An 18,959-nucleotide genomic window follows, 5' to 3' on the forward strand; every position below is an offset into this window, starting at 1 on the left:
ACCCTGAAGGACGGGGAAGAGTGAGGGGGGGGCAGGTGCGAGCAGGTGGAGGGAGCAGAATGGAAGAGGCCGGAGGTGGGCGAGCTTGCTTCTCGCAGTCCCACACGAGGGCCTGTGCGAGTGGGGAGGAGGACGGTGGGCTGGGGGTGTCAGCAGGGGCCGCCAGATGATGGAAGGCCTGGGACCCCGTGCTCAGGATTTGGACCTTGTCCTGAAGGCCATGCAGAGCTTTGGAAGGGGTCTGAGCAGACTGAGGAGAATAGCAGCTACCTGCCAAGCTTTGTCCCGAGTGTTTTACCTGCATCGTCCCATGCCACCCTCACAACCAGGCCATAGGGGTGAAGAAGCTGAGCAAGGGTAGCTTGCCCAAGATCACGCACATTTGCCCTCCACAAAGCCCCTTCAACTGTACTCTGGGACGTCGATTGAAAGGGAACAGAGAAGAGGGAAGAAGAAGGCCAGCTGGGAGTAATGCAGGGGAGCTTTGGTACAGGAGACTCTGGTGCTGAGAACGTTTCTAGAGTGCCATCTGGTGGCCAAAGGCAGGAAAGCCACAGAGGCAGGGAGGTGGGTGGCTGGAGTTCTCAAATGTCCACAACTCCAGACCCGTGTTCCTGTGCTACGTACAACACAATGGAAGGAGCTATACCCAGGTGACAATCATTTCACTTAGTGGGAAACCTAATGTGACCCAACGCCCACAGGAGGAATTATGGAATTCATGATTTTACATGTGTTAACATTTATATTCTGGAAAGGGCATTGATTGTGTGTGTGTGTGTGTGTGTGTGTGTGTGTGTGTGTGTGTGTGTGTGTGTGTTGCCTTGACTGGGATTCGGGGATGTAAAAAATGGACTCACAGGCCAAGAAAAATTTTGAATTTGGATTTCGTAGGTGGTTTTTTTCTTGTTCTCTGTTTTACTCACGTTGGGGGCAGGAAGCTAAGACAACCCTTTAAGAGTCCAAAGTCAGCAAACCAGACCTTTTAAAGGCTATTACCTCTGGGAACGAGGTCCCCTTTTAGTAATATTTCCTCCTCCTTTTTGGCTACAGGGTCAGTTGATCTTTAGCCGCCACACATCAGGGGGTGAAACTGGAGTTTATCTGGAGAGCCTTCATCATCCTGAGTTTTGAAAATAGGTTTGAAGGAGCAGAAGTCCTCTGAAATAGGTCCGAAATAGCTGAGGACAGCCTCCCTCTTTTTGAAAAGAGGGCAGGCTTGGGCTTGGTGCGTGAAGCCTTGTTCACCACCAGCCTTGGGGTTGTTCACACTTGGGTCCGTTGTTTGGGAGGGGTCGGGGAGTGAAGTGAGAAGGGTGGGGGGGTCAGAGGATCCCTGGTGTCCTGAGGAACCTTGAGGGGTCAGACCAGCAGGGTGGGACTCTGACCCTTGGGGGACTTGAAGACCAGCTGGAGGAAGGCTAAGATCATGCCCCACCTATGAATGTCCTGCGGGGTTGGCTGCTCACCCCCAGGGCCCCCTGTGAATCTGCCCGGTCGCTGGCCATAGTCATCACCACCCACCAAGGCAGTGTTGATGAAACTGGGAAGCTTCATCCTCAGGATCATTCTGGTTGGGGAGGTGACTGGACCACCTAAGGTCTGCCTCTTTTTTTCAGCAAGACCTTGTTGAAATTGGAGGCAGTGTAGCCAGGGCCATTGACTGGGAGACTCAAGTGGCTGTTCTGGGTCACCTGGTCCTGGCCCGCACTCTGTGATCTCTGTTGGGACAGACCACAGATGTCCATTCCCACACAAGGGCACCTCTTTCTGGGCAAAGAGCAGAGAGAAGAATGCACTTTGCAGGGAGAAATTTGCCAAGAAATAAGACTTTTCAAGAAATGAAAAGGCTTTGTGTCTTGATTAAGAGTGGTATCTCTCAGAAGCGTCCACGTATCACGATCACTTGAAAAGCTTTTCAAAATACCAGGAACAGGGCAAGAAAATTCATACTTTTCTCTTTCGCAGCCTGCCAAAGAGAATTTTATAATTGCCAGCTCTATTACCCCCTCTCTGAAAATGCTTCATCTTTCAGATCATTTGGGACCGGATTGAGAAAGTTGATTGGACTTCTTTGCTGGCAAGAGAGGCCTAATTGATCTACATAATAAAAGGAAAAATAGATGAGGGGGTGCGGGATTGCTGAAGCTTGAGGATATTGTGGAGGGAGGTACCCTACAGAACGGGCAGAGGCTGTGAAGGAAGTAGATTGAAGATAAGGACTTTCCAACAGATAGTTGTAAACTGTGGATCACCTTCGTGGTTTTCAAGATAAATGCAAGAAAAGATTTATAATTTATTTTGTGCTTTAGTAACCACAACATGGCCCCCGCAAACAGACCACATAAATTCTGAGTTGATAAGGGTAACACTTATGTCTCTCTCCCCAATCCTCAGAGGGGGAGAGGGCTACTTCCAGCATGTAGATTTCGGTTCTGATATACTGCAGGTCATTCTGCCACGCACCCCTTCTCCACCCCACCCTCACTGAGAACCACTGACATAGAACTTCTTAGAAGCACCAACAACAACCTTGCAAGGGCCAAACTCTACAGCCATCAGGCCTTTCTCACTGAGCATCCTCCTGGTCCCCACCTCCCCCCGTGCTTGTGTCAATGCTCTGCGCACAGCTGGTTCTTCTTCCGTATTTCTGCAGGCTCTTCTATCTGCTTCTCTGAATCCTCCTTTGGTTTGCCTTCCTTCTGACTCCCAGGTGTGGGCATGTCCACCAGATAACTCTCTTCAGCCCTCTCTTCTACATAGGGTTATTAGCCCAGAAATAGTTTGCCAGATTTAACAAATAAAAATATACTGTGCCCTGTTAAATTTGAATTTCAGATAAACAATGAAAAATTTTTAGTATAAGTATTTTTATCTGGCAATCCTATCCAGAAGTAATGTATGATCTTACCACAAGTTCTTTTCTGTTTTCATTTTTCCTCTTCTTCTTTTTATTTTTAGAACTTTGGTTTACACAGTGAATTTGAAAATCTATCAGTAAACACAAAAATCAAACATATTGACTGGGAGCATCATCTGTGCATGAATATTCAGAGGCTGACTCTGTTGATTGGCCTTGTTATGTATTCAGCATTTCTCGGTGACTCTAGGATGGAACTGTTCTCACACTGGAAGAACCACCCCAGAGAAAGCCTGGATCACACTCATTCATTAATTTATTCGGTCATCCAGCCACTCATTTTTTTTTTTTTTGCAGTACGCGGGCTTCTCACTGTTGTGGCCTCTCCCGTTGCGGAGCACAGGCTCCGGACGCGCAGGCTCAGCAGCCATGGCTCACGGGCCCAGCCGCTCCGCGGCATGTGGGATCTTCCCGGACCGGGGCACGAACCCGTGTCCCCTGCGTCGGCAGGCGGACTCTCAACCACTGCGCCACCAGGGAAGGGAAGCCCCCAGCCACTCATTGATTTGGTGGAATTCAGCATGTTCTTCTCCATTTACAAGGTCAGGGTTTTTTTGGGAAGGGAGGTGGTAAATAGCTAAAGCTGACCCACATTTTCCCCTTTCCATTGCTTTGGTTTTCTTTCTTCACATAAAATCTAATCAGCCTAATTCTCACCTTGCTTCAGAAAGATTCTTGCAGGAAGGAAAATGAGTCCTGCCATCGTTACATAAATTCTCATGGGGCTCCCCTTTATAAGTTTATGACAGCCAGGAGTTGAGCCTGGAGCTCCGAGAGAAACAGCCATACACTGATTTATGATGACCGCCGCTGCTAAATCTCACCCCTCTTTCTTTCTTACAGCGCCATGTTACCTTGGGGTTACAAAACTCTTTTCACTGTTATTCAGGGGAATAATAATAAAGTCCCAGTTTGCAAGTATAAACATGATCATTCTTTGCCTATTATTGTAAATCAAATTTTACCTTTTGCATCAGAAGCACAGAAAACATTTTTATACTGTTAGCCACCGCAAGCCTCTCTACGAGTCTGTTTTTATATAACCCTGGGATGACCTGAGGTATTGTTTGAGCTACGCTGACCAGGGAAGCTGGCCACACAGGTAGTCTGGCTATTTCTCCTTACAGACCTGAGCACTTTGCATGAGCAAAGTGTAAACTTGATCTAAGCATAGCATTAGGGTTAGTAATGTGGGCTCAGGACTCCAATTGCCTGGGCTCAAAGCCTGGCTTTGTAATTTCCTATCTGTGTGACAGTGGCAAGCCACTTAACTTCTCTGTGATCAGTCTCTTTAGCCTTAAAATAGGGATGACGATGATGGTAATATGTTACAGGGTTACTGTCAGGTTTAGGTTAGTCAATACAGAACATTTAGAGTGGGGCATGGGACATGAGTAGCGCTCTAGTTGTTAATTATTTATAATTGCTTTTAGTGTAGTAGCTCTCAATTTTTTTTTGAGGATGAAGCCCCCGTTTTAAAGAAACACCAATTTTTCAGATTCCCAGGTGATAATGGTAAATTTTTTGAGATCTACAGAGTGAACAAATACATAACGACAGGAGACCAGCAGTGATACTTCTGTAATGAGGTGGGGCTCACCACTGTCCAGTCCTGTCCCAGAGTTGGGGCAGGGCTTTCCCTTCCACACTGCTGCCCCTCTCTACGTCAAGGCTTGTTTCAGGGGTGCTTGTGAGTGGTGGCCATTGAAAAGGAGGCTGTCCCCTCTGGGCAGGTGGGATGAGCTCAGCAAAGTCTCTGGACACCATTTGGATGCCAGTGATGGACGGGAAGCAGTGCAGTTCCTGATGGAAGCCTGCTGGTCCCTACAAGACCAGACATATTTTGTGACTTACTCCTGCATCTCTACCCAATGGCCTGGGTCTTGACCTCTGGCCTAGGTCACACACCCCATCCTCTCCTAGCCCTAGACTCCATCATCATCTAGTGTCCCTGGGGACGGGGTATGGCGTTGGGTCTCTTTCTCTCTCTCTTTGTATCTTCATTCTCACCTATCATGATGTCATAAACTGTAATCCTGACTTTCCTAGGGCCTCCCCTTTTAATTCTTGAAGCCAGAATGATTTTATTCTGTATTTCTGTTTCAACAAACCCTAGTTCTTTCACAGGCTCTAAGAGAGGGTCAGACTGATGCAGAATTGGTCCTGATACTATATGTCACCACTGAATGACACCGGTAAAATCATTTCACCCCTTAGTGCCTCAAGTTCCTGATTTGTGAAATGGGGAGATAAAATTACCTTGGTCATGGGGTCCTGGGTGTTTAAATGGGACAATGCGTGTAAAATGCTTAGCACAGTGAAGGGCTGGGCACGTGGGGATAGCTCAATTTAAAACCAAACGACATAACGCCAGTCACATAAAACAAAAGATACAAAAATGTTATTTTTATGGAGTCTAAAAAGAAAATTAAGTAGAAAACTCTCTTTATCCAATCCTGACCTCCAAACTGGACTCTGAATGCTTAGTCCACTTTAAACATTCATCCAAATTATTAACACTGCTTTGAAATCCTCCCTTCTATTCCCTCCATCCTGTGACCTCTGACATGAAGTCATGATGTGATGTCACAATTCACCTCCTACTCCGACTTTGTGAGAATTTCCCGACCTGGTTCTTCGGCTCCCTCACTTTTTGCATCTGGGAGGTCTCTGTCTGTGTTTGTGGTCTCACCTCCAAGCACTCTGCGGTACGGTTGCCATGCATTTCTCTCTTGATTTTATTTCCTTTGGCTAAACATGAACAGTGATATTAGTGAATGGCTTCAGAGAGTCTTCTTCCTTCCTTTACGTTTTTAAGGAGTATATTTCTGGTTCTGGTGTCCATTACAGGGGTAGTTAGTTTTCTGTTCTGTAATGGTCAAGATTTACAGTACAGAAAATTAGGGCTGATTATTTGCATTTCAAAAATTTCCCTTCTGTGGCAGTCAGGTAAGCCCTTCCAGTGCCCGATTTTTTTTCCCACTTGGCTTTTCCTTTCTCCTGGGTGTAGGACCAGCATCGTAATTTGTGAAGCCCAGCACAAAATGAAAATGCAGACCCTCTGTTTTCCAGAGTGGCTACACCATTTTACATTCCCAAAAGCAACATATGAGGGTTCCAATTTCTCCACATTCCCACCAACACTTGTTATTATCTGTCTTCTTTTTAAAAATTGTTATTGAGGTGTAATTTACATAAAACGTTATGTTAGTTTCAGGTATATCACAGTGATTCAATATGTGTATGTATTGAGAAATGATTTCCACAATCAGTCTAGTTAACATCCGTCACCATACATACAGATTTTTTTCTTGTGAGGAAAACTTTTAAGATTTATTCTCTTCGCAGCTTTCAAATACCGTGTACGATACAGTATTATGTACTATAGTCACCACGGTGCACATAACATCCCAATGACCTATTTATTTTATAATTGGAAGCTGTATCTTCACGCAATTTGCCCACCCCCTACCTCTGGCAACCACCAAATGGTTCTCTGTATCTATGGGCTTGTTTTTTTTGTTTTTTTTCTTTTAATTATAGCAGTCCTAGTGAGTATGAAGTAGCTTCTCATTAGGGTTTTGATTTCCCTGGTGACTAATGATGTTGAGTATTTTTCACATGCTTGCTGACCACTTGTATATCTTCTTTCGAGAAATGTCTATTCAGATCCTTTGCCCATTTTTAAATTGGGTTACTGGTCTTTCTATTGTCAAGTTGTAGGAGTTCTTTATATGTTCTGGTTATTAAACCTTTATCAGATATATGATTTTCAGATATGTTCTCCTATTCTGTGGGTTGTCTTTTCACTTTCTTGATAATGTCCTTTGAAGCACAAAAGTTTTTAATTTCTTTTTAAACTGTTCTTTTTAAAAAATAAATAATTAATTAATTAATATTTTTGGCTGTGTTGGGTCTTCGTTTCTGTGCGAGGGCTTTCTCTAGTTGCGGCAAGCGGGGGCCACCCTTCATTGCGGTGTGCGGGCCTCTCACTGTCGTGGCCTCTCTTGTTGCGGAGCACAGGCTCCAGACACGCAGGCTCAGTAGTTGTGGCTCACGGGCCCAGTTGCCCCGTGGCATGTGGGATCTTCCCAGTCCAGGGCTCAAACCCTCGTCCCCTGCATTGGCAGGCAGATTGTCAACCACTGCGCCACCAGGGAAGCCAAAAAAGTTTTTAATTTTAATGAACCCAATTTATCTACTTTTTCTTTCGTTTCTTGTGCTTTTTTTCATATCTAAGAACCTACTGCATAATCCAAGTTCGTGATTTATTCCAACGTTTCCTTTTAAGAGTTTTTTAGTTTTACCTTTTACATTTAGGTCTTTGATCCATTTTGAGTTAATTTTTGCATATGGCATGAGGTAGGGGACATGTAATTTTAACTCCCACTCAGCCTGTTAATAATCGTGTACCCTTTGGTAAATTCTTGAACCTCTCTAAGTTTCAGTTTTCTCACTCGTAAAGTGGGAATAACAGATGGTACCGAAATCATAAGGTTATAGTGAAGATAAAGAGAAAATTTACATAAAGCACGTAGCACAGGGCCTGAAGCATCCTATGCTTAGTAAACATGGTAGTTATTACTGTTATGAACAATAAGTGAATGCCTTCATAGTGGAGGTGCCAGAAAGATGGGCAGCATTTCTGAGGCCGGGATCCGAGGAGGGAGAAGAGGCTTGCGTAGTCTATCTGGGGGAGCAGGTCTGGGATTGTTATAGGAACGTCTGCCCCCCGGTAGATCGCTGCCTCATGATCATCTGTAGGGACTGGTAAAAATTCTAATTTCCGGACACTGTCACAGAAGTACTGAAAGGACCCCCCTGGGTAGGGGGCCCCAGAATCTGCATTTGTGTCAACTTCTCCAGAGGCATACTTATTAAGTGTGCAGGGCTGCGGTACGGGTGACGATGGTCGCTCCTGCAGCGCCGCCTTTGACCTGCGGGGGGCGGCCGAGGGGCCGGGGCGGTCAAGGCGGCTGCGCAGAGCCGCCTTGGGGGCAGGCCCGAGCCCTTCTCACGCGGGGTACTCTCAGCCAGGTCCGCGCCGCTCAGCTGACAGCTCCGAAGACTGAAGAGGCGGTACGCTGGTTGAGCCGGGCGTCTCCAGGCGGAGCCGGCGAGTGGAGGTGAGGAGATCCGAAGCTAGGGTGGAGGGCGGAACTGTCGGGCCCGGCACGGCGGGGCAGCCGGAAGGTACGGTGGGGACTGCGCTCCGGGCGCGCGAGGCAGAGAAGGGCGGCCGGGCCGGGACTGCTCAGCGGGCTTCAGCTCCCCAGACCCGGGACTGGGCGCCCACAGCCCGGCCCGGCTAAGACCCACGGGGCGCTTAGAGGAGGAAGGGGAAGGACCAGGCCCTGCTCCTTTGGGACGCCCCGGGCCGGCCCACACCCGTGCAGCGCCCTCCGTATCCAAGCGCCGGGGCAGGTAGCAGGGCTCGGGCCTGCCCCCAAGTTGTAGGTGAGTCTCACAAACAAGGACTCCACACCCCGCGGTGAGCGGTGGAGACACCGGCAGCGGCGTGCTGAGCCCGGAGCCAGGGCAGACCCCAGCGCTGGAGCCCGCACGGTGTGGCCTGGGAGTATGAGTAGGATTTTCCCAGGCCCAAGGGAAACCCGGAGGAGGAGGGGCCTTCCCTCACTGATGTAGCGGTTTCCGGTTTGCCAAAAGTAATATTAAACTTGAATTCTCTCTTGTGTCGTGGCACCGGGGTTTATTCTCGTTCCCGTGTTACGGCTGAGGAAACAGGGTGGTCCGAATCCAGGTTTAGTTACGTATTAGATGTGTGATTTTGGGCCAGCAAGGACTTAAAATGTCATTTTTCTCTGTATAATGGAAGTAGGGCCAGGACTTGCTCCCTGGGGCTGTGGGAATGTAACGAGCTAATGCATTTAAAGGGCTTAGCACAATGGCTGACACACGGCAAGAGCTCCCTAAGTGACTGTTCTTACGGTTATTGTGACGACCGACCCAACCTGCTCCTAGTGGGATGTGGCAACGCTGTCACTGAACCTTGATTCTAGTCCCCCATAAGAGCACACTGCATCTCACCCCAATTCAGTTCTCACTTTTTCCAGTGTCTAATGTAAGGCACTGCTAGATGCTGAGAACAATATACGCAGATGCAAAAGACTTGATCCTCACCCTTAAGGAGCTAATGCGGTCTGGTAGGAGAGGAAGTGCAAGTTCAGAGGAAGAACTGTAATGCAAGGTGGGTTGTGACAATATCATAGGAAAGTTACAGTAGAAAAGTTTGCTGGATTTTTAAAGGAAGACATATGATATCTAATTGGAAATTTTTACGTGGAATAGGGGCTTTGGATATGGGTCTTGAAAGCTGAATGGATAGAATCAGAAGGAAATCTAGGTCAGCGATCTGAATTAAGGGACTGGGGCCCAGTGGCAGCTTCAGAAGCTGGGGTCTGGTGGGGTAGGTCATGAGGAGCTGCCGATTTCAAACAGCTTGGAGTAGAGCTTAAGCCTGGCTGCTCATTAGAATCACGTGGAGAGCTTGGATAGCTACTGATGCCTGATTGAATTGCTCTGGGGTATCGCCTGGGTATTGGGATTTTAAAAGTAGCTTCTCAGGTGATTCTACCATGCAGACAAGGTAGAGAACACTAATCTAAAACCAGAAACTATAAATTCATCTCACCCCATTTATAATGTTTGAACAGGAAGAAACAAAAAGCTTAATTACATTATCACCATGTACTACACCTGGTAAAATTGTTTACAATTAAGTAATGTGAAAAGACGGTATAGTACATAGTAATACTACTCAGTAAATGTAAATTAATCCTGAATTTCATTCTTAGCTTATTTGGGAGTCACACATCTGAGAATTTGGTTTTAAAATTATGGTTTTATATCATATTTTTTGCATATAATATTAGGATGTTCATAGGATTCTCTAAAACCCATCTATGAACCACTCTCCCCTTCTCCTTCATTCCCAGTTAAGAAGCCTGGTAAAGCATTTAGAATAGGACTTAAAAGTGTGTGTGCGTGCGTGCGTGCGTGCGCGCTTTTATTGTTTTGTTTTCAAACATCCTGCTGTCTTGCTTAAATTAACCTAATGTTGAGTGTCCCTGGCAGGATTAATTCATTAGCAGGCAAGAGGACAAACTGGAGGGGGATAGGAAGTGAAGGAATAGAGGAAGCAGAAGAGGAAAGGAAAAACAAAATCAAGAAAACCGCAGGAAGTCGTTTGCTATGGGAGCATGCTGTACTGTCCTCTCATAGGACCTCAGTGTTTCTCCTCAGCTCCTCCTGGGGCTGAAGGCAGTCAGATAAGAAAGGCGCTCTTATTACTGGGGACATGCACATGTCCGTTCAACCACGTGCCTCAGTTAGGCTGACCTAGGAGAGTAATATGCAGCTGTAGATTAGGATTGACTGTGTGTTAGGATGTGTTTGATTTAAGTGATGGTAACGGAAATTCAGAATTTAAATTTGGAGAGGGTCCTAACACCATCTTTTGTATTTTTTTTTCTGCAATTGGCAGGATTTCTGTAGTATACCTAGTATGAGTTCCACATCTTGGCCTCTTATCCAGCTTCAGCAGTCTCATCTCCATCATCTGGAGAATAAATGAGATTTGCGTGAGTTCCAAACTGAGCTGAAATACGGACTGCAATGCTAATATCCTTTTCTTCTGGTTGTTATTAACAGGTACTAACTGACCTCGAATAGAATATGTCACTGTGTCTTAGGGACACAGCTCAAGCAGAACTGTTATTATCTGCTGGAAAAACGTACTTTTTGAAAATGGAATTATTTTAAATGAATTTGTCTAAGTTTTGTAGTATTTTATAATGTGAAAAACCATGTCCTAACTTTTCAATTCTGTGCATTTCAGTTTAGAAAAATATTTCAGCCAAGAGGGAGCATATTTGCAAATGCAGTTATAGTCCGGTATTTTAATTGATAGAATGGTAATTTTGGTGGTGGTTTTATTAAAGTAATTTTCGTAGATTCTCACTACATATTTTTTGCACATTTAAATTATCTGATAGTGTGGCGCATCTTTCAGTTGCTGTGATTAAAAAGCATTGTACAATTTAATTGTAGCATATTTTCACGGTTGGTGTTACCTTAAAAAATGATAAATGTTACAATTGATTTGACAAAATTCATCATTGTTTCAAAAATTTAATGTTATTTTGCTACTTCCTCAGTTATCTGTCTTACATAGTATCTGTCCCTGTAACATTCTCTAGAGTAGGGTGGTCTCAACTGGGAGCAATTTTCTTCTGCCTTCCCTGTGCAAGGGGGGGATATTTGGCTGTGTCTGGCGATATTTGTGACTGTCACAACTCTTGAGGGAAAGGGATGCTATTGGTATCTAGTAGGTTGAAGCCAGGGATGCTGATAAACATCCTCTAATGCACAGGATAACCTCCCACAACAATTGTTTGTTCCAAAATGTCAGTAGCGCAGAGATTGAGAAAACCTGTCCTAGAGATTGCTGTGGATTTAAAAAATTCATTTATTTTTAAGCATATCAAGTATACTTTGACTACTTTTATGAGCAAGGCATTTTCCGAAGTTCAGTGGGCAAGTCAAACTAATTTGTGATTTCTTTGATTGTGCTTTTTTTCTTAAATCATACCTAACTGATAAAGTCAGCAATTAAAAGAAACACAACTCTCCTTTTTGGAAAAGGCTGTTACTGTTGCAGAGCTACTGGAATATTAGATATGCCTGTCATTTTTAGTTTGACAGAAAAGTGAGAATATTGATTAATTCTTTGCAGTTGTTTTTGAGGAACTTTCTTTTTGGGGGGTGTGCGGGGGGGCCGTGGACAGTGCCGCTAGACTTTTCCAAACTCTGTGCCTTTTCTGTTCTTAACTGACTTGAATGATTGTCTTCAGCTCCTCAGAAAATTAAATGTCGTCAGAAGACCGAGAAGCTCAGGAGGATGAATTGCTGGCCCTGGCGAGTATTTATGATGGAGATGAATTTAGAAAAGCAGAGTCTGTCCAAGGTGGAGAAACCAGGATCTATTTGGACTTACCACAAAATTTCAAGATATTTGTGAGCGGTTAGTTAATATTCTCTTAAACAGATTTTTCTAAATAAAGGTTATTCTCAGTTTCTTAGTGTACCCTAAATTATTTATCATCTTGTATTTATAGGCATTAGTGATATATGGTAGTATTACAGATTTAATGCCTGTTTCTCTTTTAATTGAAAATTGAGCTGGGGGTGAACAATTTTCAATTTGATTCTGCCTTTTTGATCACTGAATTCGGATATTATCCTGCATATTTCATGCATCCTAATCGTCTTAACTAGCAGTTCATTAGCCATGAGTCATTGGCTGTTAAATAGGGATAATAAAAGAGAAAATGAAATAATATATGTGAAAACACTTGGAAAGACTTAAAGTACCATGGCGGTTGTTAATACTATTTGGTTTCCAGAATCTTTTCAACCACCATAAACACATGACACTTGCTGCTACTCTGTGACCTTCTGCTTCAGAAAAAAGTTGAAAACTGGTACTTTTGATACCAATGTACCAGATGTCATCTGTGAACACTTTCTTAAAATGTTTCTACTATAAAGGCTTTGAGTAAACAAATTAAGTGTGATAACTGAAAATGAAACTTTGATTGTGAGAGTGTTGTGTGTTGTGTCTTGCCCTCAAGAGATCCTTGTACTGGCACAAATTCTCCCAACTATGATTCATGGGTAGTTGGCACATGCTGGTCTAAGTAGGTCATGGCTCTTTGATAGAAATAAACGTCCTTTTCTCTAGATTGTGTCTTTAATCATCTACTGTAAAACAACAACAAAAGAAAACATTGTGTTATTACTTGTCATTAGTGTTAGGAATTATACTCAAAAGTGTATACAAGAATAAGTTGTGTATCTTCATTTTAAATTTCATGATGCTTAGTAGATTTTTTTAAGGGCTTACAAGATTTTTTTTTTAAGGTGGCGGCTACGAAGTAACATTAGGGAATAGAAGGTGCTTTGGGGGAGGGTTTTTATCCCCTCAACCAAAGCATTACGTTTTTCTTGAGCACTGCTCAGCAGTAACGGACACTCAAGTGTTGACCAACTGATCCTTTCTAATCTTTGTTTTTGGTTCAGGCAATTCAAATGAGTGTCTCCAGAATAGTGGCTTTGAATACACCATTTGCTTTCTGCCTCCACTTGTGCTGAACTTTGAACTGCCACCAGATTATCCATCCTCCGCCCCACCTTCATTCACACTTAGTGGCAAATGGCTGTCACCAACTCAGGTTAGACCCGAAACTTAATTTCTCCTATCCATCTTTAGAAACTTAAAAATCATCTTTAATTGAACACTACCTTGATGATCTTGAATTCAGTGCATGAAGAACAAATGGGTTTGATTTTGTCATTTTTTTTTCCCTTGCCTTCATGAATTGTAATGTTAATAAATTGAAAATGTTTGGTGTTTTAGAAAAGAATGGCGTAATTAGAACGATTAATCATTTTGAATTGCAGTAGGAGTAATTTTTAATCGAGTAAATTGTTTCTCTCTTTGTCTTGTTATTTTCCTATTTAATCTGTATTGTAATGGATACTATAAGGTCCTCCTCATTTTCGTTAGATGTTGGTATTGCTTTTTTTTGTTTTTTGGTGTTTTTTTTGATGTACGCGGGCCTCTCACTGTTGTGGCCTCTCCCGTTGTGGAGCACAGGCTCCGGACGCGCAGGCTCAGCAGCCATGGCTCACGGGCCCAGCCGCTCCGCAGCATGTGGGATCTTCCCGGACCGGGGCACGAACCCGTGTCCCCTGCATTGGCAGGCGGACTCTCAACCACTGCGCCACCAGGGAAGCCCTGGTATTGCTTTTTATTTTTTTTTAGTTTCTTATCCATTCCTTAAATGAAAGATTTAATTGTAGTTAGGAGGACTAAAATTGAGCTAATGTAGTTATAATAAATATTTCCTAAGAAAACGTAAGAGTGCTTTTATTTTTAAAAGTCTGTATATTAATAACAGAGTTGTTGACTACTCTCACATAGGTGTGAATGCACACAAATAGAAATGTGTATGATTCCTGTAGATATCTCATTAAGGCTTGAGATCTTATATTATGATCTTCATTTCCTCTGGGTTGTATATCTTTTTCTAGTAACAACCTCAACTCTTGATTGAGACATAAATATGGCTTGAAGCTAATATAATGTATTCTGGGGTAGATAATGGATCAGTAGCAGTTATTCTTCTAGAAGTCATGATGAAGATTGATAGGCTGATGTATTAAGACAAAAGCTGTCAGAGTTACTTGACCTCAAGCAACAGCTGTCAGTTTTTCCTTTTTGATCATGTAATTTTCATTCCCACCCCTGCTCATCACCAGTCTATAGATGAGAGTGCTTTTGTAAAATTGAACTTACAGTTTAAAAACAAAATTAAACTTTAAGAAAGAATAATACATGTAGAATAAAAAGGAATTTTACCTTACATTTTAATATCTGTCTCAGAGGCAACACATGCAAGACAGTGGATGATTTGCCCAAGAATATCAAAGATGTTTGACATTTAGATCACTGAGAGTTGACTGAATTATCTAGATATTTATAGTCCCATTTCTCTAGAGAGCTCTTGATACTTTATGTCCATGCATGTTTGCACATATACAGTTTCAGATTCCAGCCAAATAGCATCTACTTAATGCTGGCTTTTAGGGTGTGGGGAGAAGAGGGTTATTCATTATTTTATGTTACACAGCTAAAATTACAGTAGGGTTCTCTATCAAATTTTTGTCCTTCCTTCAATTCTTGTTCGTTACTGGGCCCTGATTCCTTGGCATCATGAATTTCACCTGTTGATAGTGAAGTTGATTCATGGCCCTGTCCCTCACTGAATTTGGTTGGTAGATAGAAGTGGGTTTAGTTTTCTAGTATTTTCCCTTATTCCTCTTCCAGTATATATACACAGTCTCTCTCATGCTCTTCTCTTTCTTCCTCCCTTATTCCTCACATTTATGTACATCCCAGATGCCTCTTTTGAGAAGGGACTAGAGAAGAAAAGAGGATGGAGGAGAATGGCTTCTCCACTGGACTTGGTAGCTCAAGCAATACTCACGAACAAGGCTTCCCTTTTAGTATTTATTACATTTTAAAGATTTCATCAGGTTTCTGGTTGATCATATAAGCATATTCATGCAAATGTATAAAAGCATTAGTTGTCCAATCTTGAAGTAGTCAGTATGTGTTTAATTTTGTGCCTGTATAGGGTTTAGTGAATAGCACTACGCAGCGTAAGGAAGAGAGAATGTGGTCCTTTTTCACTTGGTATTCAAATTTACAAAATTTATTTACATCTGGAAGGCTTATTTTTTGATGTTTACCTTAAAAAGAAAAGCTGCTTATGATTCCTGAGCTCTACTTTAAAATATTTTACATTTCTAATGGAAAATCTAATTATATTTGCCTTTCAAATTGAACAGACCAGCTTTTTGGGTTTTTTTTGTTTTGCGGTACGTGGGCCTCTCACTGTTGCGGCCTCTCCCGTTGCAGAGCACAGGCTCCGGACGCACAGGCTCAGTGGCCATGGCTCACAGGCCCAGCCGCTCCGCGGCACGTGGGATCTTCCCGGACCGGGGCACGAACCTGTGTCCCCTGCATCGGCAGGCGGACTCTCAACCACTGCGCCACCAGGGAAGCCCATGAACAGACCAATTTTAAGGAGGAAAAGTCAAAATAGTTTAAACTTTGGTTGCTTAGGTTAGGAAATGTGAGCTTTGCCTGTGGCAGCCAAACCATGTTAAGGGCTTATAATCATGTCTGGATTCAATATCAGCCTGCCTCCCTCTATTAGCCAGGATCTGGTGTAAGCCCAGATTGCTTAGTTAAAATCAGCTTGTAAATCTGAATACCAAGGACTCTGAGGTTAGATTCTGTTAGTGATTCTTTCGCACGAGGTGGCTTCTTGATACGACTGAAAGAATTAATTTTAAGGTTTGGATGGTATTTTTAAACTGTTCTTTTCCTAATCATTATTGTAGGGTACCTACAGGGCTAGGACTCCAAGGGATAGAAATAGTTCATTTTAGAACTAGAACTCTTCTCCTACACGAGGTAGCAATACTAACATGAAGAAAAATAAAGAACAGAAAAAGTCCCCCATTGCAGTGGCTCGTATGTAAACCTAGTTCTGCATTTGGTAGAGTCTTGCTGTTTCTCTTGTTTTAATGATACTTCTTTTAGCTTCTGACCTTGTGTTCTACTGTGGCTCGTGTTGCTGAATAGTTTAAGAAGTGCTTCGATAAGAACACCGATGCTGTTGTGCAGCACAGTTTATCACAGAAGTGAAAAATCATGTTAGGAGGTAGAAAACCCTGACCTAAAAAGATTTCAAGGGAAATCAGGAGTTGACAGCATCGTCATCTTTCCAAACTTACCAGCATCCTCATGTGTTTTCCCCTAGCTGTCTGCTCTCTGCAAGCACTTAGACAACCTGTGGGAAGAACACCGCGGCAGCGTGGTCCTGTTTGCCTGGATGCAGTTTCTTAAAGAAGAGACCTTAGCGTATCTGAATATTGTCTCTCCTTTTGAACTCAAGATGGGTTCTCAGAAAAAAGTTCAGAGGAGGATGGCTCAAGCTTCTTCCAACACAGAGCTAGATTTTGGAGGAGCTGCTGGATCTGATGTAGACCAAGCGGAAGTTGTGGACGAGAGAGCCGTGCAGGATGTGGAATCGTTGTCCAGTCTGATCCAGGAAATCTTGGACTTCGATCAGGCTCAACAGATAAAATGCTTTAATAGTAAATTGTTCCTGTGCAATATCTGCTTCTGTGAGAAGCTGGGTAGTGAGTGCATGTACTTCTTGGAGTGCAGGCATGTGTACTGCAAAGCCTGTCTCAAGGACTACTTTGAAATCCAGATCAGAGATGGCCAAGTTCAGTGCCTCAACTGCCCAGAACCCAAGTGCCCTTCAGTGGCCACGCCTGGTCAGGTAACTCTTGTACTCTGCTGACAGCCGCCCCCTAATTCTCTCTCACAAAGGGAGACATTTCCTCAGGAGCTTCTTGACAGGGCTCCTCAGGGCGGTCTGAGGCCTGGGAGCCAGCCCACAAGTCGTTTCATTGTATCCATCAAGAATGCCATGATCTTAGTTTAAGCAAATGTAAATGCTTCCTTTGCTGGCTTTGGAATGTGTGGTCCTCCGCAGGGATGAGCAGTTAAAAAAGTAAAGTAATTCTGGTGATTTACTCTGTATATCTGCTAGGTGGGGGAAGTACGACCCTGTCTTTATGTGACGTTGGGATCTGGAGGGGTTATCTCTTAGAATAGTTAACCAAATGTTTTACAGACTTTTAAAGACAGCCTGCTTGGTTTCCTTTTTTTTCCAGTCAACTCCATTAAGGCATAAATGTACTCATTTAAAGTGTACTGTCTGCTTAGTTTTGTTTTTTTTTTTAACATCTTTATTGGGGTATAATTGCTTTACAATGGTGCGTTAGTTTCTACTTTATAACAAAGTGAATCAGTTATACATATACATATGTTCCCATATCTCTTCCCTCTTGCGTCTCCCTCCCTCCCACCCTCCCTATCCCACCCCTCCAGGCGGTCACAAAGCACCGAGCTGATATCCCTGTGCCATGCGGCTGCTTCCCACTAGCTATCTACCTTAACGTTTGTTAGTGTGTATATGTCCATGACTCTCTCTCGCCCTGTCACAGCTCATCCTTCCCCCTGTCTGCTTAGTTTTTACACATGTGTAGACCCATGTAACCACCATCTCAGTCAAGATGTAGACCTCCCATAACTTGGTTTGATTTTGAAAGTAGAGTTTTAGTTTATGTGCCTCTGGTTTACACTAGCTTCCTAAGGATCTCCTCAGGATCAGAACTGGTTGGTAAATCATCAAACCTGTGATGTTTTATATTTCCCTCCAGGTCAAAGAGCTAGTGGAAGCAGAGTTATTTGCCCGTTATGACCGCCTTCTCCTCCAGTCTACCTTGGACCTGATGGCAGATGTGGTGTACTGCCCCCGCCCATCCTGCCAGCTGCCTGTGATGCAGGAGCCTGGCTGCACAATGGGCATCTGTTCCAGCTGCAATTTTGCCTTCTGTACTTTATGCAGATTGACCTACCATGGGGTTTCTCCATGTAAGGTGACTGCAGGTAGGTTGTAACTGTGTGAACTCAGTCTCCCAGCGCTCCCCCCGCCTCCCCCCACTCACCGGAAATAAAAAGAGATATCACTTCAATTCTTCAGTTTGGAAGAATTGTGTTCTTCTGTGTTTGTTCAACACATACTTTTGAGTCAGTTACTGTCCTAGGTTCTGGGGATACAGCAGTGACCAAATGCCCTCATGGAACTTACATTCTAATGGGGGAGATAGGCAAACAAAATAAATAAGAATATTCGATGGTGGTAAATGCTGAAGAGGGAAAAAAAAATAAAGCAGGGACAGGCTATGAAGTGTTTTGAAGGGGAAGGGGCTTTGGATTTTATTTAGAAAAACCAGGGGAGGCCTTGCTGGCAAAGTGGTTTGAGTAAAGACTTGAAGGAAGTAAGGAAACAAGCCACGCAGATATCAGGGGGAGCATTCCAGGGAAGGAATGACAGGGTAATTTCTGTCTATGAATATGGAATAATGTAGATCCTGGTCGGCAGATGCAGAGCATCTAAGCCATCACTCTTGTTTCCACTGTACACGTGTTTGATCAGTCATCAAGTGCTTTCTCAGTGAGCCCAGGGAGGCCTCAGAATCTTCCTCAACACAGTGCTTCAGAAGGCCACCCTCTATTGAGGTAGTCACAGGAGGTAAAACCTGTTAGCCATTTCTGATCTAGATTGAGGTTTGAGGAATCGGGCCCTGGACATCAATTTGACTAGACTTTGGTGACTTAGTCTTTCTCAAACTAAAAGGGCTGATGATAATAGCTACTTCATAAGGTTATTGTAAGTTTGAAATGACCTATTGTAGTGCTACTTAAAGTTGTTATAGTTGTTATACTGGTCTGTGACAAGGTAAATACAGAAATTGAGAGTCAGTGTTTGAAACTTTAATAATGATTTTGCTATCGCTATTCACTGAC

The 18,959-nt window shown here is 43.5% G+C and overlaps 1 protein-coding gene across 11 annotated transcripts in view; it reads left to right on the forward strand.

The window, feature by feature from the left end:
- The window catches only part of RNF14 (ring finger protein 14), a 45,260-nt gene that overhangs the window by 19,535 nt on the left and 6,766 nt on the right, over nt 1-18,959 (forward strand). The window contains exons 1-7 of one of the 11 annotated variants that reach the window (XM_073802627.1): nt 7,954-8,046; nt 8,995-9,128; nt 10,425-10,591; nt 11,794-11,963; nt 13,022-13,173; nt 16,336-16,863; nt 17,810-18,038. In XM_073802627.1, the coding sequence (XP_073658728.1) occupies nt 11,810-11,963; nt 13,022-13,173; nt 16,336-16,863; nt 17,810-18,038 (1,063 nt within the window). In that variant the 5' untranslated portion in view covers nt 7,954-8,046; nt 8,995-9,128; nt 10,425-10,591; nt 11,794-11,809. Of the gene's footprint in view, nt 1-7,953; nt 8,047-8,135; nt 8,378-8,994; nt 9,129-10,424; nt 10,592-11,793; nt 11,964-13,021; nt 13,174-16,335; nt 16,864-17,809; nt 18,039-18,959 lie in introns of those variants that run through there. The other 10 variants (XM_073802628.1, XM_073802629.1, XM_019924600.3 and 7 more) reach the window with 10 other exon arrangements.

This window comes from Tursiops truncatus, chromosome 3, assembly GCF_011762595.2.
Source record: "Tursiops truncatus isolate mTurTru1 chromosome 3, mTurTru1.mat.Y, whole genome shotgun sequence".
Taxonomy (NCBI): Eukaryota; Metazoa; Chordata; class Mammalia; order Artiodactyla; family Delphinidae; genus Tursiops; species Tursiops truncatus.